Raw genomic sequence first — 23,273 nt, 5'->3', positions numbered from 1 at the left:
TGGTTCTCTCAAGATGCTGTTTTTCTTTGAAATTTGGAAAGAGGAGATGGAGAAGAGACCTCTCCTGCTACTATAGTTCTTTCAGTCCATCTCTTTTCTGCATCTCTCTTCTCCACCTATTGTCACCAGAGAAGTTTTCACCCGTCTCTGCAGTCCCTCATTTCTGCCTTTCCTATAGAAAAAGCCAGATTGTGTCCAAGTGGATACAGGGACATTAAAGCTCTCCTCCCATGGACATTACCAGGGTGTCCAGTCTGTCTTCTAACTGATGTCTTCCTGCTGTGGCCTCCAGTGTCTTCCTGCTTGTCAGCACAGCCATGGCTCACTCCTGCCACCACTCACCTCAGCTTTGTTTGTACTGATGGGACTTGGAGGCCCCTGAGATGACAGGATCGAGGAAGCAGGTTGAACCTTTTCTCTATAGCTGTGTGGGCCGCTCAAGCTGCTGGAGGGTGCTGGTCCCAGCACACAAAGCCAGGCATGACAGACTGAGCTCTGGTCCTCTGGGCAGAAGGAGAGCAGGCAGGAGGAGCAGGCACACAGCACAGTTCTCCTCAGGGTCCGCTCTGGCCAAGGAGCTCTGAGCTCTGCCCCCACACCACCTTGCTGTGCCCCAGCCCTGGGGCCCTTTCAGCCCAGTAAAGGACAGAGAGAAAGGACGGGTCTGAATCCACTCCTGTTTGGTTGCCTGTACATTTCGCCACAGAACTGCTGACCTTCTCTATCTTCCAGAAACCATGGGGCAGGTGTCTGTCACTCAGCCAGAAGGACAAGTCACCGTGGAGCAGGGAAACACCTTCCAGACCAATTGCACATATGAAACCTCCAGCTTTAATGGCTTGCTCTGGTACAAGCAAAAGAAGGGACAAGCCCCTCAGCTGATTACACATCAAGCAGTAGCAGGCACCAAGCAGAGTGACCATTTCACCACGGAGCTGAACACTAAGGGGAAATCCAGTGTTCTGCGGCTGAAGGAAGTCGCGCTTTCTGACAGTGCCTTGTACCTCTGTGCTGTGAGTGACACCCTGGTGCAGGAAGCTGCCCTGGCTGAGCAACAACGCTGGAGGAGGAGGGGACTTGTTCTCCAGAAGGATTCTGTCATTTCCAAGACAAAAGTGAATGAATCTCCAAATTGTGAATGTGCTCCTCCATCTCAGACTTCAGTGTTAGCCAGGAGATAGCTGTGGCTCAGGAGCACCTATTGATTATTGCTCTAACCCAGGAAATAGATATGTTATGTGTAGAAAGTCTTGGTCCCAGCGTGAGAGCTGTGCTGGGGCTACTACTTGATAGGCCAGACTCCAGAGAGGCCTGGATGAAGGCTTCATCCAGTGATGGCCATGTACCACCTAAGAGGCTGGCCAGGCCAGGCTGACAATATTTGGCCAGGCAGGCACAGGCACACATGCAGCAGAGCTGGGGCAGGGCTATGCTAGGCCTGAGCTTGAGCAGAGACTCTGGGCTAGGGGCCAAGAGTCTTTGTGAAAGTAAAGCCCCCCCACACCACAGGGCCCCAAGGTGTGCAGATGTGGGAAGGCCCTCACCTGGGTGTGCAGAGCAGTGGGGCTACATGGAGCACAAGGGCCACTTCATCCTCATGGCTCTGGGAATGACAGAGGAGCTTGGTGCCTGGGAGAACATCCCCCAGCGTGTGCCCTGTGGTTGGGCTGGTGCATGCCCTGTGCCATTCACGGCCCATACACAGACCTTGCTGAGTGCACAATCAGGTCTTATTCTCACTGTTATGTCACAGTGGACACATCTTCCCCCACATGATCTCTTTTCTGGAGCATGGTGCAATTGTGCCACGTATGCGGCCTCAGTTGCGGAGCCTGACAAAAGCTGATCCATGCTTGGGGAAAAGACAGCAAGACCGAGCAGCCGTGAGTGTTTGGGTATCAGTGCCTGTCCTGGGCCTGAGTTCATGAAAAAGGAGTTGAGTTCACAGGGACTGGGGGCTCCAGTGTGTGACCTGATGGGACTGGTATCAGTACGAACCTGTGGATCCCCTCAGCCCTATGTATCTTGGCAACAGCTGGGCCATGCCAGACACTGTGCTGAAATCTGATAGGGATGCAAAGGGAAGCTGTACCTGCTCTCCATGCCCAGACATGATGCCCATGATCAGGTGGTGCCGGAAAGGTGAACGTGGAGGCGAGACAGAGGACCATCCCCCAGATAATTTCCCATTCCATGTTTCTGAAATCCTTTGGGATTATCTTTGTCTGAACCTCCATCCCTAGCACAGCTCCACCCAAAGCAAGACGAACACTCTTCCCCAAGAGCTGGGGCCTCCAATGTCAACAGTGCTTGTCTAGGCGGAGACGTCACAAGTCAAGGACTGGTGGCTATTGGCTGTGGAGGAACTAGGGATGTCTTCCTCACCTTCAAGAGACAGTGCCTGAAAGATGAATTGCTGCAGTATGCCCCACCCTCCAGCCTATTCCCCCTAAGGAATGGTTTTCTCCCTTGGCCATCAGTATCCAGATGAAAAGACCACACAGGGACACACTCAGGGTTGCTGCAAATGTTTATCAAGGCTCAGGAGGGAAAGGAGGTGACTCCCAGAGGAGGCCCCGAGATCGTAGCACAGCAGGAGCAGACAAAAATCTGTTCAGCTTTTCCAATGGCAGACTTGCAACAGGGCATCAATCTACCTGGCCCACATGGGGAGAGGGGCTAGCAGGTCTCTCCAGGCTGGTTTCTGGGGCCTCATGCAAAGCAGAGGGCAAGAGAAAGAAAAGAAAGAAAATGAGCGTGTGGAAAACAGGATAGGTAGATATTGGCCATGTTGTCATAGACTCCAGGCTGGCCCCTTCCTGTCTGTCTTTACAGGACAAGCCAGAGATGGTCAGGTCCTCTTAGAACAACATGAGGTCTCTTCTTCCTTCCATTTTGGCCAGCAGCATGTTCTGGGTTCCTGGGGTCCTGGTCTGGGGCACTGTCTGGCATCTTTAGCAGGGGCGGCACCTGCTGCCACAGTAGCGGCTGGTAATGCAGGAGAGGTCACAGCACCCAGAGTTGATGGGGACGCCGTCACAGCTGAGGATGCTGCCAACGGCAGCAGAGGTGGAGGATCCTACAGCCGTGTTCTGCGGGAAGGAGCTGAGGATGGGGCCGGGCAGGGTCACCACCACGGGAGAGGGCTGGATGACGATGGTGGAGTTCTGGCACTGCCTGACACAGGGCTCGTTGCAGCTGCTGGCCAGCGGGGTCGGGCCGCACGGCTGGCATGGCCGGCACTGGTCGTAGCAGGACATGTCTGGGGGCAGGAGGTTCACCTGGGACAGAGGACAGGGAGGAAGCTTAAAATGGGGATGCACGAGGAGTAGCCTGTCACCACACCCTAACAGATCCAAGGCACAGGCAGTACTGTGAGCTGGAGGCTGTGCAGGGATGTGCAAGCAGTTCTTGGCTGCATCCTGACAGGGCCCAAAAGAGCAACCAGAGCCAGGCTACACCCTATGCACAAGAGCCATCATAACAAAGGCCCAGTTTTCCTCCATGACAAACCTTCTACCCCTTGACTCTCCCACAACCAGCAGTCCCAAGATTTGGCAGGGCACACAGCTGATAGCAGCTGAAAGGTCCAAGGAACTGAGTCCTCCTGTGGGAGAATGAGGGGGACAAGAAGGGGCTTCACACTCACCTGGTTCCCAACAAGAAGAAGGCCAGAGAAGTGGATGAGAGAGCACAGAGCTGGGCTGGCTTTTATAGTGGGCCTTGGCTGCCCCATGTCCAGAGGCATCCCTTGAAGCAGGGACTATTTTCTGACAAGCTACTCATGCATGAAAAACATCCCACCTAATGATACGGGATGTGTGTTGCCTTCCTGTGATGCTGCTTTTCATTTCCTGCTTTATGCCCTTTCCCCAAAGAAGGCAACTTCTGAGTGGCAGGCAGGGAGTCCCAAGTATTTCCAGGCAACACGTCAGTGTGGGCAGAAGACAGCTCACGTGCTGGAAGAGTCCAGTAAAAGCATATGTTGTCAGTCTGGGTGACTCCCTAGGGACTCTCTGGGGCCCTTTTGGCTACAGGTGACCCAGCTCCTGACTGTGACCCTACCCCTGCTGACACTGCCCTCAGGGAAAACCTGCTGGACTGTTTTGCCTCCTCCTGCTCTGACCCAGGGATGTCTGTACAGGGGGAGAGGTTGTGCAGGGCCCTTTCTCGATCACAAAAGAAAGGCCCAACAGGTCAGTGGCTGTTTTAGTTAGAAGGAATAACAAGATGAATGTAGACAGAAAGGAAGCCTTTCATGTGCAGGTGATCCTGCCTTCTACCAGCATCGGACAGAGCCGGGTGGGTTTTCCCAAGACACACAGTGCAGATTCTGTCCATAGAGAATTCCTTCTTCACTCCCATAACTTGATGCCTTTCATTTTTTGCTTTAAAAAACAAACAAAATCATACACCATCTCCTTACATGATGCAAGCTTATTTCTTTCATGACACCCACCAGTGATCAGTTGGGGCACTCCAGCACTTTCCTTACCACTGCTACTCAGGCTAACAAATGGGATTCTCAGGCCTTAAGTGCAAGGCTCAAGAAAGCTGACATTGTCTTGTCAAGAGCCCTGGCTCCAGTGCCTTCTGGAAGGCTCCCAGTCCACCTCCCCTCTCTACCACGTCAAACCATGTGCTTTGCTCAAATGCTGTCCAGAATCTTTGCCGTACACTGTGTCACGTTCATGCACATGTTCCTCCCTTGTGGGCACTTGCCTATACTGGGGCTATGTGGGACAGACTCAGCATTCCCCGCAGCAGCCCCTAGAGTGCTGTGCTCTGCACTTGGAGATAGAACAGCATTGCCTTCACACCAACATTGGGGCTATAGTGGAGCAGTGGTGACACAGCATCAAGACTCTCTCCAAGCCCCCCAAAGCCAGGAGGTGGGGGGTGGGCACAAGGTTGGGAGGGGACATCACCAGGGCAGGTGACCTAAGCCAACCAAAGGGATATTCCATACTGGGTGATGTCCCACTGAGCAGTGAAGATGTGAAAGGGGAAGGAAAACCAGGGGTGGGCATACTGAGTCAGTGCTTCCAAAGACATCGACAATCATTAGTTGCTGATGGGAATCGGAGAATAATTTTCTTTCATTTTGTTTCCAAACATCTTTCTCTCTTTAGTTTTTGATTTCTTCTTCCTTTTTCATTTAATTATATTATATTATATTATCCCTATTATATTATATTATATTATATTATATTATATTATATTATATTATATTATATTATATTATCCCTATCTACACTTTTTACTTTCTACTCTCTCTGAAGGAACATCCTGGCTTGCTGAGGCCCTGCTGTGTTTTACCTCCAGAAGATATCGAGTGGTGGAAGGCAATGACTCCTGAACAGCAACTCTATCTCCTTCCCACAGGAGTGAGGGGAACATCTAGAGAGAGGTTTCTTTGGTACATACTGGGTCTTTCTGAGAGCTGCTGCTCTTCATTCTGGAATTCTCAGCCATCTGCCTCTTGATCCAGACTGGGAATACACTCGTGTGTGGTGCCCAAACAGCCCATGTATCCTTCCGTGTAGTTTGTCTTTGGAAACCTCTCATTCACTGACATGTGCCATGTCTTGGTCAGGATGCCTCTTTATGGACCATTTACTTTTCCAGCTGTGTGGTCTGGCTCCCCTTCCTCCACTAGTGGGCCTAAACTGGGATGTCCTCTTCACACTCATGGCCTATGACCAAGCTGCGTGCATCTGCCACCCACTGCAGAACTCCAGTCTGGTGGGAGGCCTGTGGGCTGAGCTCCTGCTCCCCTCCTTGGCACAAGCGGCGCTCACCCTTTTTTTGCCCTGCTCTGGCCCTACACAATTGCTGCTCCTTCTGGGACTTGCTGTCAGTCATGCAGCTGCCTTCTGCAGAGAGCTTGTGGACTGCTGTGCTCCTTAAATACAACAGCTCCACCAGTTTTCCTGTCCTCCTTGAGCTCCTGCAGGGTGCTCCTCCCTCTGAATGTAGACATGTGAGGAGACACAAGACACTGTCTGCTCACTCTCACTTCCCTGCACTTGTATCATGCCGGGGGCTATGTTCCTTGTCTATTCCCAGCCCATTGCCAACTTGTCCCGCAACAAAGTGGTGTCCATCTTCTCCAGGGCTGTGATGCCCCTGCTCCATGCACCAATCTGCAGCCTAGGGACCGAGAAAATGAAGGAAGCCATGCAAAACCGAGGGAGGTTTTTTCTTTGTTTGTTTCCCCTGCTGTGTTCTCTGTCTCTGCTTTCAGGGCCATGCCGTTTCTATACTCTCTTCTGCAATAGAGGTCTTGGGGAAGCTGCCATCACTGCTTCCACAGCAGCACTCATTTTCTTTCTTACCTTTCAGCTCCTCCCTCCTGAAGGGCTGCTTCTAGGGGAAGCACCTGGGGCGGGGCCGAGAGAAAGAACAGCAGGAAGCTGGAAGCAACACACAGGGATACAAACCTGACTGAGGGAGGCAGTGAGGAGACCAAATGTGGGCAGTCACATCACTTGCGTGGGGTACATGGGGCTGAGGCTCCTTCTCTGCTCTCCTCTATGCCTCCTCGTCTCCTACCCCGTTCACTGCCCTCCTCTCCCCTTCCCACTCCCAAAGGAGATGCCGTAGCAGACGGGCAGCTGCTGTCTCCGCTCCCTCGCCCTTTCGCTTTCGCTCCCTCTCCCACTCCCTCTCCCTCTGCCTCTCCTATCCCGGGCTGGGCTGCAGGACGGGCAGAGCCCCGTGGGCAGCAGCCGAAGCCCTGCCCGCCCACAGGCGCCCACCACTCGCAGCCCGGGCCAGCCCCCGAGCGGCCCCGGGGCGGAGCTGGCGGCGCCGGGCGGCGGCGGCGGGGAGGAGGCGCCGCGGGCGGAGCAGAGCCGGGGCTGGCGGGGGTAGCGCGGCGCGGGCGGCGGAGCGACGGGATGCGGCAGGGCCGGGCCGCAGGGCTGGCGGCGCTGGCCGCGGTGCTCCTGGGTGCGCGGGGCTGCCGGCGCCGGGGACGGGACGGGACGGGGCTGCCCTCGCTTCTGGCCCGCCGGCTTCTTCCGGACCTCGCTCCCCTCTGGCCTCCCTCTGCAGCCATCCCGCCTGCCTCCAGCGAGCTCAGCCGGCCGTTGCCTCCCACCTTGCCTTGCTCCCTTCCTCCCTCCTCTCCTTTCGGCACACCCCCACTCATCCTGCTTCCCTTCTCCTCCTGGCTCGGACTCTCCTTCCAAACAGCCGTGCTCTGACTTGGTCCCCTAATAACCATTCCCAGTGTAATGCCTTTGTGTGCTTTTTTCTGAGAAAAAGCTCGCATCAGCTGTCAACTGTTTTCTTCTCCCCTCTCCCCCTGCGTGACATTTTCGGTGCAGGAAAGACATTTTCTGAGTTTTCTCCTGCTTTCTTTCTCGGCAGTGCCTGTGGGCAGAGCCCAGGTGCAGCAGGAGCCATGGGCACAGACCACCGAGGGCACCGGCATCAACATCACCTGCTCACACCCCAACATGCAGACTGGTGACTACATCTACTGGTACCGTCATCTCCCGGGCCAAGGACCCGCATCCCTAGTGTTCGGTACTACAGGCTCCAAAGCACTGACGGACCTGCCGGGGTGGCTCGTGGTGGCAGCAGACCGCCGGTCCAGCGCCCTGTGGCTCACCGAGCCCCGTCTTCGGGACGCGGCGGTGTATTACTGCGCCCTGAGAGCCACGGGGAGAGGAGCCGGGGCTGCGGCCGTGCAGGAACCGTGGCGGGCGGGGCCGGGCGTGTGTGGCGGGGGCGAGGCAGGGGCACAGCCCCCAGGGGGCGCTGCCGCTCCGCCCGCCAGGACCACCTCGTCCCGCAGCCGCGAGGGTTCCTCCGCCAGCCCGGCCCCTCCAAGGCACTTCGGTTCTGCTGAAAGGGTCTGGAGCCTGGGTGCAGCTGAGCGGAGATGGCAGCAGCCTGGCAGAGGTGTGTGCAGGGAAGAGGCACTGAAACACAGCCCCTTTCTCCTGAGCTCTCCTTTTCTTCACGCTGCAACAATCTCCCTCAGTTTCTCCCAAATTCAGGCCCAAACAAGGACCGAATCAGGACAGTTTGGATCCTTGGTTTAATTCAGGGTAACAATGTTTGGAGTGCCTCAGCGTGGCTGTCCATCGATGACCTTGGGATGTATAGGAGAAGCAGACTGCTGTGAGGTTCCTGAGAGTGCCTATCAGTCAGGGTTTTTCCGCCCCTGGACACTGCCAGGTTCTTCTGGGAGTCAGTGCTGGAGACAGGCCTATTTCCTCACACTTGTCATTAAAGGCCTGCCAGCATTGTCTCAGAAATGCATCGCAGAGGGGACAGATTCCCATCCAACCCATGTCTGGCTGGTTCTCCTGAAGGCAAAGGGGCAGCTTCACACGTCGTATTTCAGAGCAAATGTGTTTTCTCAGCGTAGTGGGTGTCTCATCCAAGCTAATCTGCCTTGTTCAAACACAGAGGCAGATCACAACCACACTTTTATCTGTTTGCTAATGACATGCACCCAGAACTTCACCCAAACATTATATATTGCTAACAGTGTCCTGGGGCATTCAAGGTAGGCAATAAACAGCAGAGCAATTAAGAAACCAATGTCTCCAGGAACTACCAGTCATGTTTTGGGTTGCAACATGGGCCAAGCCCTTCCAGGGCAATGGGCCATCCCAACAAAGCAGAAATGTTTGTCAGAGCTCTGCCTGGGTCTCTTTCCTGTGGTCTACCCCACACCTTAGCCCTGGCAGTGCCACAGCTTCACCTGGGCTAAATTGGTTGCATTCTCTTGCAGCTGTGGCTGATTCCATTCCTCTGACACCAGGAAAGACAAAGGGTTTACCCCAGCGCACCTTTGGCTCATCTCTCTTGCCTGCATTGCTGATTCCTTCTGGACATGACAAGGCTGTACCAAGCAGGGCCATACATGAATCCATAAGGAAACATCTTTGTAACTGAGCAGGGACTGGGTGCCCTTCTGATGGGACCTGTTATAGATGTAACCAGGCTCTAATGAGATACTGATGAGAGATATCATGGGGCTGCAAAGCACTGACAGGAAAAATGTCTGCCAGCAGTCAAGCAGGGCCTGGAAACAATGGGCATCCTTGAAGTGCAACTGGGTAACAGAGAGCTGCACACATCCTGAACATAGCCTCTACATAACCAAAAGAAGAAACAGAGAAACAACTTGCCTGAGCAGGAGCAAAGCAAATGGTCAGGAAAAGTGGAAATGAGCGTGAGGAAGTCCCTGTGAGTGCACGTCCTGCACCTGAGGTAAGCTGTTGCATGCTTGGGGGCAAGTGGGCACCCTAGAGCAGCGTGGGGGCATGCAAACTGCCTGCTGTCTTTGCACTGACCCAACCCATATGGGTTCAGGGTCCTCAGGGACTAGAGATTTACGTGTATGGTCCATGATGGGGAACACCAATGCTGACTTGTGGAAGGGGATCAGCCCTGCATGTGTGCCATCACCTGGGCCCTGCCAAGTGCTGTGCTGGGGGCAGTTGGGCCTCATGGGACACATGTTCCTGCCGCACATGCCCATTTGTGCTGGCCATAGCCCTGAGGTAGGGCAAACAAGGGAAGATGAGGGTGGAGTAGAAGCAGTGGGGCATCCCTGCACTTATTCCACCCATTCCCCACATCTGCCATCCATCTTCTGTCCCCACCTGCTTCCCCAGCACAGCACTGTCCTGAGCAAGAAGAAGCCCGTTCCTAAGAGCCTACAGGGTGCCAAGCCTCCACAGCCTCCCACAGACTCGTAGCTTCTTCTGTGAGGACAGCAGAGGTTGTGCTCTCTGTTTGCAGGACAGGGGGGAGCTGTGGGCAGAGATGCTGCAAGGCAAGGGTAGATTGCCCCTTGCTCTGTGAAAGTGAGGAATGTCTTCTTCAGCTCCAACAGGCATTGTCCAAGAGCAATGAAGTCCCTCTGCAGCATGTCACAACCTCCCATTGTTCTGGGAGTGGGGAAAAGGCTCCTTAAACACCCATCTTATACCCACCAAAGGCAAGACAATTCTCGCTGGGCGGCTCAGGAGGGCATACGCAGAGGGAAGAAACATCCACAGCCAAGGCTGGGTTGCCGGAAACTTTAATGAGTGTACAGAGGAAAAGGAGGTCACTCTGAGCAGAGGCCCTTCAGTGCAGGGATCTCCAGGGCCTACTGAGAGACATGGGCTGAATTTTCAGAAATCTCAGACTAGCCCCTGGTCAGGCTCCTGCCAATGTTTGCCAGAGGAGGTGAGGAAGGTCAGTCATTCTGAAAGCAATGGCCTGAAGACTCCTTCTTCTGTTGTCCAGCACCATGGTCCTGCTGGAACCCCAGGGCCATGGGCAGTGCCTTTAGCAGGGCAGGCATCTTCTGCCACAGTAGCGGCTGGAAATGCCTGAGAGATCACAGCACCCGGAGGTGATGGGGACTCCGTCACAGCTGAGGATGCTGCCAACGGCAGCAGAGGTGGAGGATCCCACAACGGTGTTCTGCGGGAAGGAGCTGAGGATGGGGCCGGGCAGGGTCACCACTACGGGAGAGGGCTCAATGATGACGGTGGAGTTCTGGCACTGCCTGACGCAGGGCTCGTTGCAGCTGCTGGCCAGCGGGGTCGGGCCACAGGGCCGGCATGGCAGGCACTGGTTGTAGCAGGACATGTCTTGGGCTGGAGATGCACCTGGGAGAGAGGGCAGAGAGGAAGCAGAGCATATGGTGAGGAGCAGCCCCATTATCCCACCACAAAGGAGCTAAGGCAACTGGTGAGGGTGGATGTGGAGGCTGTGCCAGGAGGTTCATGGTCTTCATCGCTTTGTACTGACAGGGCCCTTCAAAGCGCAGGCTGATCCAATGAGACAATCACGTTGCACATAACCCAAAAGGCTACCTCTGCACCATGTCACAGCCTCTCTCTACACAGAACGTCTCTCTCCACCCCTCTCCCATGGGAAGGAACTCCAAGGCCCAGCATAGCTCTGAACCACCACCAGATGAGATGTCTGTTGCTGCAAGATCCCTTCTACTTGAGAAGAGGAGGAGAGAGGGCTTCAGACTCACCTGGTTACCAAGGAGGATGAGGCAACAGAATTGGATGAGAGAGCAGAGAGCTGGGCTGCCTTTTATACTGGTACTTCATTGCCGCAGGCCCAGAGGCACCCTTGGCAGAGGTAACAATTTTCTGACAAGCTCATCTTGAATGCAAACCATCCCAACAAATGATATGGGCCGTGCACTGGTTTCCTGCACTGCTGCCTTTTCATTTCCAGATCTAGGCCATGGCCATTCTGCAGTGATGGTTTCTTTAGAGTGATGGCATGAAATGTCCAAGGATTTCTAGGGCAGGAATGCATCAGTGAGGGCAGAAGACTCACTGGATGTGCTGGATGGGTCCCCTCTGATCATCTTCATGGCTCTGCTCTGAACCCACTTGAACAGCTCTATATCTTTCTCATGCTGGGGGCCCCAAAGCTGAACACAGCACTCCAGGTCGGGTCTCACTGAAGCGGAGCACAGGCTGTGAATCACCTCCCTCCATGTTCTGGACTTGCTTCTGTCAAGACAGACAAGCATGGAAACAAAGATTCTTTCCTTGGCCAAATTCAATTCTGGCTTCGATTTAGCTCTCCTAACTTGATTCCTATCTTGCCTCATCAGACTATGTATCTATATTCTTTCCAGTCTACCTGTCCTTGCTCCCACCCTCTATGGCCTTCTCTGTCATGTTTGAGTTCAGCTAGTTGCTCCATGTTCATCCATGCAGTTCTCCTGGCATTTTGCCTGACTCCCTCTTGGGATGCATCACTCCTGAGCTTGGAGGAGGTAATCCTTGAATATTGCTTGAATATTCCTTGAATATTAACCAACCTTCTTGGGCCCACCTCCCCTTCAGGGCTTTGTATCATGGTACTCGACCAAGCAGATGCCTGAGCAGACCAAAGTCTGCTCTCCAGAAGTCCAGGGCAGCAAGTTTCTTGTGCTTCCTCCTCACTGTGCTCAGGAACCTAACTTCCACCATTTCACAGTCACTGCAGCCAAGGTTGCCCTTGAGCTTCACAGTCCCACCAACCCCAGGTACTATGAGAACGAGGTCCAGAATATAGCACCTCTCCTTTTAAGCTCACCTTTTTCACTCACCTGAGTGCCCGGTTGCTTTTGTTCACATATCTGCTCTTGTCTTGTGACAACCACTGTGCAGCTGGCTTTGTGTGAAGGCACGTGGGTGCAGAGATTTGTGCAGGACTCCATGCAGGTATAGATGAGCACGTGCGTGTGTCCTTGTTTCCACTTTATCACGAGGGTATATGCACTTGGCAGCACTCTCCCCTGCTCTGTGCATGAGTCCTGCAGGGGAGCGGGTTCCCATGGTCAGAAGGAACCTGAGAGCAGCTGAACGCAGATGGCACCAGCCTCTCAGAGATGTGTGCAGGGAAGAGGCACTGGAAAATACAGCTCCTTTCTCCTGAGCCCTCCTTTTCCTCCCGCTGCAACAATCACCCCCTGTTCCTGCCAACTTCAGGCCCAAACAAGGACCATATCAGGACAGTTTGGATCCTTGGTTTAATTCAGGATAGCAACGTTTGGAGTGCCTCAGAGTGGCTGTCCATCGTTGACCTTGGGATGTACAGGAGAAGCAGACTGCTGTAAGGCTCCTGATAGTGCCTGTCAGTCAGAGATTTCCAACCCTGGACACTGCCAGGTCCTCCTGGGAGTCAGTGCTGAAGCCAGGCCTATCTCCTCACAGTTGTCTATAAAGGCCTGCCAGCATTGTCTCAGAAATGCATCGCAGAGGGGACAGATTCCCATGGCTGGTTCTGCCTGGACTGGCTGGTTCGCCTGAGGGTAAAGGAGCAGCTGTCACTCCTCCATGTGTAGAATATCACAGCAAAGGGATCACACAATAGCAAGAGTAATTTGTGTGTCCTCCCCTCACTCCCCCTTGTGCCAAATGAATTCTCAGCATTTGGAGTGCTTCAGCATGGCTGACCGTCTGGCACAGTGTTCATAGTTCGTCGGAGCCCTTCCCGCAGGCCTAAGCCTGCAGCTTTGGCATGGAGGGCACCTTCTGCTTGAGTAGCAGCTGGCAGTGCCAGACACCCAGTCCTGCTGAATGCTTTCATTAGGGCCACAAGCAGTTGGAAGGAGGGCACCGTCGTTTGTGCATGGTCCACAACAAGGGAACACAGGTCATGACAGCGTAGGTCACAAATGTGCTGTGGAGAACACAGGCTGGCTGGAGAAAGGGGCTGACCAGAACCTCATTTTGGTGCAAAGGAGCAAAGAAAAGGATTTTCCGCTTGGGCAGGAAGTACCCCCAGAGTAATTCAGGATGGGGGCTGGCTGCCAAGGAAGCAAACCCTCAGGAAAGGCTTTTGGGTGCAGGAGGCACCCAGCCACACACGAGCCAGCAGCGCGCCCTTGCAGCAAAGGTAGCCAACGGCCTGTGGAGCTGGAGGCATCAGGGGGTGCCCCGCAGTGCGTGGGGCCGGGCAGGTGGGGCGTGGGCGAGGCGGGCGCACAGCCACAGTCGGGCCGCGTGGGGTCGCTGCCGGTGCTTGGAAGTCCCCTTGCAGGGCCTGGAGTTAAACAGCACGGGCCCGAGGGAGCCTCAGAACAGCCACATTGGGTTTCCTCCGTTTTCTGCAGTGGTCTTGTTTCCAAGAGCTTGTTGTACAGGTTTCTTCCTAAGCCCAAATCCAGGACCTCTGGCGCTGAGATGACGTCCTGGCAATACAACAAATATCTGTGCTGGACACTCACTCTAATGACACGTGTTGGAACCTTGGATCTTGCCAAAGGACCGAGTCACTGAGGGGTTTGCTGCACTAGCCAGCACTGTTGTAGGTCTGCCCTTGGTGCAGTATTCACTCCTGTGTGTGCAGAGCTGCTGACTGCTGAACAGAGGGCTGTGGTGGGGCGTCCTTCCCTGCCAGATAATGTGTGGCTCTCCCGGGGGATTGGGTGGAAAGGGGGTGAGGGAAGCAATCCCATCTTCATTGACAGCAGAGGTGGGTGCAGGCCTCTGTGTCTGGCCGGGTTCTGGATGGGAGGGGGAGGCCACTGGGGACACTTGCCCCTTGCTGGGGCTGCTCACCTGCCGGAAGGGGCAAAAAGAGGGAAGCACACAGCAGCCATGTTGGTGTCCTTTTGCCTTTATGCTGACCAAGTGAAATGTCCTAGGCTTCACAGGCTTTCAGCTGTGAGCTAACTGCACAAGTGTGACGCTCCCAGTGCTGGAAAACTTCTGGCTGGCCAAGGGGTCCTGGAGCACAGCAAAGACTGGCTGGATTCCTTTCTGACTGCTTTAGCCACTAGTCCATCCCTCTCTTGAGAGCCTTGCTGGGGCAGGGGTGAGCCCCAAGGAGCAGCAGGGGGAGAGCTTTGCTCCACCCTCTGTGCTGAGGTTTAGAGGCTGCTTTGAGCTGGCAGAGGGGGAAGTGAACTTGCAAGCTTGAGCTCCCTCTTTCCAGGCACTACATGGGCACCCTGTGAAGGCGAGAGCGTGACATGGTCCTGCTTTTCCTGGCAGCCTTGTTGGCACTGTCAGACTTAGGTGAGATGTGACTTTGAGGCAGGGCAAGCTAGGGTCAAGATGGCATCCCATCGTTTCTGGAGGGGGGAAATAGGACTCCTTCCTCCTGGAAGAACTAGAAGTGTTTTCTGTAGGGAGAGCAGGGGCTGCAGACCAGTACGGGAGACAGTCTGGGAGATGTCATGAGCAACGAGTGTACAGGGATGAATAAGCATCTGCACTTTTCCTTTGCAGATGCCTAGCGTTCATACTTGCATTGTTCATAGGTACGTAAGGACTCAAATCCTGGTAAGATACTGCTAAAAAGTAGGTAAGCTGACAGACTTGGGTATGGGAATTGAATAACACCTGCAGAAAGAAGAGTGCATGTGTACTTAGCTCAGCATTTTATAGCCCATGAAAAGGGAGATGGAGGGGGGGACAGTGAACAAGTTGGTGAGCTGATAGACACAGGAAAGAGAGGGGGAGAACAGATACATCTTCAAGCAGTGCTGAGATGCTGTTCTGGCTTTGCAGGTCATGCACAGAAGGACTCTGTGGTGCAGTTTGCACAAGAATCTGCCATCCAGGTGGGACACAACGCTACTCTGCACTGCAATTTCTCCACCAGCTTCTCTGCTCCCTATATCTTCTGGTACCAGCAGCACCTGACCCAGTCCCCTCAGTTCTTGCTGCAGGTGAGCAAGTTCAAGCCTCATGTGCATTCCGGGAGGATCTCCTCTGTGCTCTCCATGCAGAACTCCCAGGTGCTTCTCCACGTGCAAGATGCCAAGCTCCAGGACAGCGCTGTCTACCTGTGTGCACTGAGCCCACACTGGTGCCTTCAGCTTGCAGCTTTATACAGGAAGGTGCAGGTGCTGTGAGGTGCAGTTCCCTCTCATCACAGTTTGCATGGAGCTCTGAGCTGAGCCTGCCCAGCAAGGACACCTGGGGCTTGTGGTGAGCCAGCCGTCCCACTCCTGATGCCTGGCAGTGTGGTTAGCATAACCAACAGCAAGGCAAATATCCATCATGTGGAAGGGGCTGTTAATGTGCACCCCTGCCTCCTTGTCTCTCCCTCTCACTTGCCCCAGCATGCTGAGACACCCACCATTGTGGCGGCAAAGGGCATTGGTGTTATCAAGCTAGTAATCAAACTAGCAATTTATTTGTAGTAAGCTTTAGGATTTTGTAGTAATTTTTAGTATTTCTAGTAATTTGTTATGTAATAATAAATCCCTAGTTACAACCACAAGCAGTGGCCAGTCCTCATTCTGCCAAGGATCCGTAGAGAACCTGCCAGTGCTCTGTAGTGTTGGGAGACAGAGCTGGGTGTAGTCAGCAGGAGCCTTGTGTTAGAATAATGAATGGTTCCCTTGATAAATGGGCCACACTGTGAAAGGTTTTCTTGGAAATGGAAGGCAAGATGCAAAGCAGCAATGGCTAAGCTCAATACACCACAATCCAAATCCCTCAAGGAATGAATTTAATAAATGGAAAGATGCATGTACAGTAAGGAAAGAGAAAAGGAAGGAAGGAGAGTTAGCTGGCTGTTAGCTGCAATGTGGAAAAATTGAGAAGGAGTGGGCTGGAAGGCGATCAGGCCCAGTCAGCATGACTTTATGAAAGGCAGGTCCTGCTTGACAAACCTGATCTGCTTCTATGACACCGTGACGCTCTGGGTGGATGAGGGAAAGGCTGTGGATATGGTCTACCTTGACTTCAGCAAGGCTTTTGACACCGTTTCCCACAGCATTCTCCTCAAGAAACTGGCTGCTCATGGCTTGGACTGGCGCATGCTTTGTTGGGTTAGAAACTGGCTGGATAGCCAGGCCCAAAGAGTCATGGTAAATGGAGTCAAGTCCAGCTGGAGGCCAGTCACTAGTGGCGTTCCCCAGGGCTCGGTGCTGGGGCCGGTCCTCTTTAATATCTTCATCGATGATCTGGATGAGGGGATTGAGTGCACTCTCAGTAAGTTTGCAGATGACACCAAGTTAGGTGCATGTGTCGATCTGCTTGAGGGTAGGAAGGCTCTGCAGGAGGATCTGGATAGGCTGCACCAATGGGCTGAGGTAAACTGCATGAAGTTCAACAAGGGCAAGTGCCGGGTCCTGCACCTGGGGCACAACAACTCCAAGCAGAGCTACAGGCTGGGAGATGAGTGCTTGGAAATCTGCCAGGCAGAGAAGGACATGGGAGTGTTGGTTGATAGTCAGCTGAATATGAGCCAGCAGTGTGCTCAGGTGGCCAAGAAGGCCAACGGCATCCTGGCTTGTATCAGAAGCAGTGTGGCCAGCAGGTCTAGGGAAGTGATCGCCCCCCTGTACTCGGCTCTGGTGAGGCCACATCTCGAGTACTGTGTTCAGTTTTGGGCCCCTCACTACAAGAAGGACATGGAGGTGCCTGAGCAAGTGCAGAGAAGGGCAACAAAGCTGGTGAGGGGTCTGGAGAACAAGTCTTATGAGGAGCAGCTGAGGGAGCTGGGCTTGTTCAGCCTGGAGAAGAGGAGGCTCAGGGGTGACCATATCACTCTCTACAGGTACCTCAAAGGAGGCTGTAGTGAGGTGGGGGTTGGTCTATTCTCCCACGTGTCTGGTGACAGGTCAAGGGGGAATGGGCTAAAGTTGTGCGAGGGGGGTTTTGGTTGGATATTAGCAAGAACTTCTTTACTGAGAGGGTTGTTAGGCATTGGAATAGGCTGCCCAGGGAAGTGGTTGAGTCACCATCCCTGGAGGTCTTTAAAAGATGTTTAGGTGTAGAGCTTAGGGATATGGTTGGACTAGGTGATCTTGAAGGTCTCTTACATTCTGTGATTCTGTGATCCTCAGAGAGGAAGGGTCCCTTGTTGGGCCGGGATCTCCCAGCACACAGGCGTGATTTTTACTCCTGTAATTAGGATAGTACACGGTGACTTCACATGTAAATACTCCTAATCTTTGTTTTTCAGCTGTCTATTCATATTGAATTGCTAGGTGATATATTCAAAAGCCAAATGAAGCCACACTCTTCTTGAATGAGCAAAAGAACACAAGGCAATGCGCACATTCTGGAACATAAAAAATTCCTACTAGAAATTGGGACTTTTGTTGCTTTTCTTCAGGGTGGATTGTGAATAAAGATGGATGCCAGCAGGAGTGACTTTCTAGTACCGATTTAAACACCATAAGTTGGAGGTAACACAAGAAAGAATAAGGGAATAGCATAGGCAAGTTTTTTTTCTGGTGCTGGGAACCCTGATTTATGGAGCTTTACTGGGACTGTCTGGGACAGAACTAACATTCCCCACAGTAGCCCCTAGAGTGCTGTGCTCTGCACTTAGAGCTAGAACTCCACTGCCATCGCAACAATGTTTGGGCAATTATGGACCAGCGCTGGCACAACATCAAGATTCTTTCTCCAACACCTCCAAAGCAAGGAAGTGGAGGGTGGGCAAAAGGAGGGAGGGGACATCACCATGGCAGCTGACCCATATCATCCAAAGGGATATTCCATACCATGTGATGTCACACTCAGCAATAAAAGGTGGAAAAGGGGAAGGAAAGCGGGGAGCTCTCATTATGAAGACATCTGTCCTCCCAAACAATCGCTATGAGTATTGAGGCCCTGCTTGCCAGGAGATGGCCAAACATCACTTTTTGAGGGGAAGTAGAGAATAATTTTCTTTTCTCTCTGTGCTTCTGTGCAGCCCTTGCTTATTTCTCTCTCTTACTTTTCCCTTATATTAAATTTATTTCTTCTCACCCTCTTCTGATGAGGGGGAGTAAGAGAGTGGTTGTGGTGGAGCTCACCAAGGAACAGAAGACAGACCACTTGTCAGGGCAAGGCACATGCTGCAGATCCTGCTCCTGCTGAGATTCACTGGCATTGTTATCTTTGGAGATTTTCTGGGATTTTGTGTAATTCTTCTTTGAAATGGAGAACTTTATTCATCAAACAACAACACATTGCTTCACTCCTACAGACTTGCCACATGCACACTACCACATGCCAAAGGATGTGGACAGCACAGCTCTGTCCAGCACAGCAGAGCTCTGTGCCTATTCAGGCGAGCTGCCATGTAGATCCCAAACTTCTCCATGAACAATCTCCTTCTCTTTTGGGACACCACAGGCAGTGAAGAGGATTCACTGCTTCATGCGGTAAATATTTTTGGACAGAGGGAGAACGTTCACGCTGCCTGGGGGCTATGAAAGGAGCAGTTGGGGTCTGCAGGGCTTGGAGTGTCATTCCTTTGGATGTCTGAGAAGTACACATTTGAGGCATTGACAAGGCAACTAGCCAGGCGCAGCCTAGCCAGACAAGGTGTTAGGGGTGGTGATAGAGGGGGCCCAAGCATCAGGGAAGCAGAAACTGCTGGGGATGTGGCCCTGGGTGGGTGCCCCCTGTGGCCCATCATTGTGAGTGCACGTGACCCACTGAACCCACATCCTTTTCCCTGCTGACTCCTCACCCCTTGCCCGATGGAACAGGTTGTCCTTGTCCCCTCTAGGCTCGTGCCATCCAACACCCCAATGGAGCCCCGTTCCTCTTGCAAATGCTAGGTTATCCCACCAGAACAGGACACAGCCAGAAACCCTGGGCTGCTGCGTAGCATGGTTCCTCCCTTCTTTCTGGAAATGTGAAAGGCATCTATTCCTCACACAGGAAACAGGAAAATTTCTATGGAGCAGAGGACCCCAAGGTAGAAAGAACAAGTTCAGTGGGGAAGACTGCCCTGACATCAGCCATGGCCAAACAGTGCCTGTGCAGAAGTTAGAAGAGAAGGCAGATGTAGCTGGGGAAGTGAGGACCCCACTGGGAGAGGAGACGAGAGCAGCCCCTGCACATGATGTGGCTCCCAGAGTTCCCAGGATCCCTGACTGTGACAATCCTCAGAGGTTGTTGCTGCTGGAGGAGGGAGAAACCCCAGGGAGCATTTGGGGCACAGTCAGAACAGAAAATTTATCTTTGCTGAATCTCCTCCTGTTCCCCCAACAGGGTCATTTCCTGAGCACTGTTCTCTTGGGGCTGGGAGGTGCTTTTCTGACTCTCTCTCCCACAGCAAACAAGAGGGTCGGTCTCAGCATGCACCGTGGGTATCTCGTCTTCACTGCCTTCCTGGAGCTACTGCTGGGTAAGTGCTGGCTTTTAATCAAGACATAAATCTTCTTTTCCCAGGAAGCCCTCGTCAGCCTTACCACATTTATGTGAAAAAGAGATTATGAATCACAGGGAAAATGTTGGTAAATGTTGGCTCCTGTTTCTGGTTCTTGGACTGGTTATCTCACAATGCTGTTATTCTTCGAAATTTGGAATGAGGAGATGGAGAAGAGACCTCTCCTGCTTCTCTCGTCCTTTCAGTCCATCCCTTTTCTGCATCTCTCTTCTGGTCCGCCTACTGTAACCAGAGCAGATTTCATCAGTCTCTGCAGTCCCTCATTTCGCCCTTTCCTATAGAAACAGCCAGATTGTGTCCAAGTGGATACAGGGACATGAAAGCTCTCCTCCCATGCACATTACCAGGGTGTCCAGTCTGTCTTCTGCCTGATGTGTGAGGCAGGAGGAGCAGGCACACAGCACAGCTCTCCTCAGGGTCTGCTCTGGCCAGGGAGCTCTGAGCTCTGCCCCCACACCACCTTGCTGTGCCCCAGCCCTGGGGACCTTTCAGCCCAGTAAAGGACAAGGGGCCTTATCTCCCACAGGTCTGAATTCACTCCTGTTTGGCTGTCTGGAGATTTCCCCACAGAACTGCTGACCTTCTCTTTCTTCCAGAAACCACGGGGCAGGTGTCCGTCACCCAGCAAGAAGGACAAGTCACCGTGGAGCAGGGAAACACCTTCCAGACCAATTGCACATACCAGAGCTCCACACCTGATGCCTGGCTCTGGTACCAGCAGAAGAAGGGACAAGCCCCTCAGCTGATTACACATCAAGCAGTAGCAGGCACCAAGCAGAGTGATCGTTTCACCACGGAGCTGAACACTGAGAGGAAATCCAGTGTTCTGCGTCTGAAGGAAGTCGAGCTTTCTGACAGCGCCTTGTACTTCTGTGCTGTGAGTGACACCCTGGTGCAGGAAGGTGCCCTGGCTGTGCAACAACTCTGGATGTGGAGGGGACTTGTTCTCCAGAAGGATTCTGTCATTTCCAAGACAATTGTGAATCTCCAAATTGTGAATATGCTCCTCCATCTCAGACTTCAGTGTTAGCCAGGAGATAATTCTGGCTCAGAAGCACCTATTGATTATTGCTCTAACCCAAGCAATAGATGTGTTATGCGTAGAAAGTCTCGGTCCCAGCGTGAGAGCTGGGCCGGGGCTAATACCTGATAGGCCAGATTCCAGAGAGGCCTGGATGAAGGCTCCATCCAGTGATGGCCCTGCACCGCCTAAGAGGCTGGCTAGGCCAGGCTGACAATATTTGGCCAGGCAGGCACAGGCACACAGGCAGCAGAGCTGGGGCAATGCCATGCTAGGCCTGAGCTTGAGCAGAGCCCCCAGTCTTTGGGCTAGGGGCCAAGAGTCCTTGTGAAAGTAAACCACCCCCACACCACAGGGCCCTGAGGTGTGCTACTGTGGGAAGTTCCTCACCTGGGTGTGGAGAGCAGTGGGGCTACATGGAGCACAAGGGCCACTTCATCCTCATGGCTCTGGGAATGACAGAGGAGCTTGGTGCCTGGGAGAAGATCCCCCAGCGTGTGCCCTGTGGTTGGGCTGGTGCACACCCTGTGACATTCAGGGCCCATACACAGATCTTGCTGAGTGCACAATCAGGTCCCATTCTCACTGCTATGTCTCAGCAGAGACTGTGGGATACCTGCCCACACAGAATGTCTTTTCTGGAGCATGGTGCAATTGTGCCACCTATGAGGTCTCTGAGTTCCAGGGCCTGATGAAAGATGATCCATGCTTGGGGAAAAGAAAGCAAGACTGGGCAGCCATGAGTGTTTGGGCATTGGTCCCTGTCCTGGGCCTGCCTTCATGAAAAAGGAATTGAGTTCACAGGGCCTGGGGACTCCAGTGTGTGGCCTGATGGGACTGGTACCAGAACGAACCTGTGGATCCCCTCAGCCCTATGCATCTTGGCAACAGCTGGGTCATGCCAGACGCTGTGCTGAAGTGTGATGGGGATGCACAGAGAAGCTGTTCCTGCTCTCCATGCCCAGACATGATGCCCATGATTAGGTGGTGGAGGAAAGGTGAAAGTCGATGAGAGACAGAGGGCCATCGCCAAGACAATTACCCATTCCCAGTTTCTGCAGTCCTTTGGGATCATATTGGTCTCAGCCTCCATCCCCAGCACAGCTCCACCCAAAGCAAGACGAACACTCTTCCCCAAGAGCTGGGGCCTCCAATGTCAACAGTGCTTGTCTAGGCGGAGACGTCACAAGTCAAGGACTGGTGGCTATTGGCTGTGGAGGAACTAGGGATGTCTTCCTCACCTACAAGAAACAGTGACTGAATGATGAATTGCTGCAGTATGCCCCACCCTCCAGTGCCTAGAGGAATGAGGCGGTGCCCCAAGCCTATTTCCCCTAAGGAATGGTTTTCTCCCTTGGCCATCAGTATCCAGATGAAAAGACCACACAGGGACACACTCAGGGTTGCTGCAAATGTTTATCAAGACTCAGGAGGGAAAGGAGGTGACTCCAAGAGGAGGCCCCGAGATCATAGCACAGCAGGAGCAGACAAAAATCTGTTCAGCTTTTCCAATGGCAGACTTGCAACAGGGCATCAATCTACCTGGCCCACATGGGGAGGAGGGCTAGCAGGTCTCTCCAGACTGGTTTCTGGGGCCCTCACACAAAGCAGAGGGCAAGAGAAAGAAAAGAAAGAAAATGAGCGTGTAGAAAAGAGGATAGGAAGACATTGGTCATGTTGTCATAGACTCAAGACTGGCCCCTTCCTATCTGTCTTTACAGGACAAGCCAGAGATGGTCAGGTCCTCTTACAACAACAACATGAGGTCTCTTCTTCCATCCATTTTGGCCAGCAGCATGTTGTGAGTTCCTGGGGTCCTGGTCTGGGGCACTGTCTGGCATCTTTAGCAGGGGCGGCACCTGCTGCCACAGTAGCGGCTGGTAATGCAGGAGAGGTCACAGCACCCAGAGTTGATGGGGACGCCGTCACAGCTGAGGATGCTGCCAACGGCAGCAGAGGTGGAGGATCCCACAGCTGTGTTCTGCGGGAAGGAGCTGAGGATGGGGCCGGGCAGGGTCACCACCACGGGAGAGGGCTGGATGACAATGGTGGAGTTCTGGCACTGCCTGACGCAGGGCTCGTTGCAGCTGCTGGCCAGCGGGGTCGGGCCGCACGGCTGGCATGGCCGGCACTGGTCGTAGCAGGACATGTCTGGGGGCAGGAGGTGCACCTGGGAGAGAGGGCAGATAGGAAGTTTAACATTCATGAGGAGCAGCCAGTCACCCCACCCTAACAGATCCAAGGCACAGGCAGTACTGTGAGCTGGAGGCTATACAGGGATGTGCGAGCAGTTCTTGGCTGCATCCTGGCAGGGCCCAAAAAGAGCCACCACAACCAGGCTACACCCTAGGCTCCAGCACGGGAGCCATCATACCAAAGGCCCAGTTTTCCTCCATGACAAACCTTCTACAACTTGACTCTCCCACAACCAGCAGTCCCAAGATATGGCAGGGCACACAGCTGATAGCAGCTGAAAAGTCCAAGGAACTGAGTCCTCCTGTGGGAGAATGAGGGGGACAAGAAAAGGCTTCACACTCACCTGGTTCACAAGAAGAAGAAGGCCAGAGAAGTGGATGAGAGAGCACGGAGCTGGGCTGGCTTTTATAGTGGGCCTTGGCTGCCCCATTTCCAGAGGCAT

General features: G+C 53.4%; 2 protein-coding genes across 2 annotated transcripts; both read right to left on the bottom strand.

The window, feature by feature from the left end:
* Window positions 1–2,954: 2,954 nt before the first annotated feature.
* LOC311218353 (feather keratin Cos2-3-like) lies at window positions 2,955–3,260 on the bottom strand (the record flags this gene model as incomplete). The annotated part of the gene is made up of 1 exon (XM_084301015.1): window positions 2,955–3,260. The coding sequence occupies one exon, from the start codon at window positions 3,258–3,260 to the stop codon at window positions 2,955–2,957; it is 306 nt and encodes a 101-aa protein (XP_084157141.1).
* A 7,045-nt stretch (window positions 3,261–10,305) lies between these two features.
* Window positions 10,306–23,273, bottom strand: LOC311218632 (feather keratin Cos2-3-like; the record flags this gene model as incomplete). Its single annotated transcript, XM_084301384.1, has 2 exons — window positions 10,306–10,631; window positions 23,171–23,273. The coding sequence occupies 2 exons, from the start codon at window positions 23,271–23,273 to the stop codon at window positions 10,306–10,308; spliced, it is 429 nt and encodes a 142-aa protein (XP_084157510.1).

This window comes from Netta rufina (assembly GCF_964035555.1).
Source record: "Netta rufina genome assembly, chromosome: 24".
In the NCBI taxonomy this organism is placed as follows: domain Eukaryota; kingdom Metazoa; phylum Chordata; class Aves; order Anseriformes; family Anatidae; genus Netta; species Netta rufina.
This window is presented reverse-complemented; position numbering and strand designations above follow the sequence as displayed.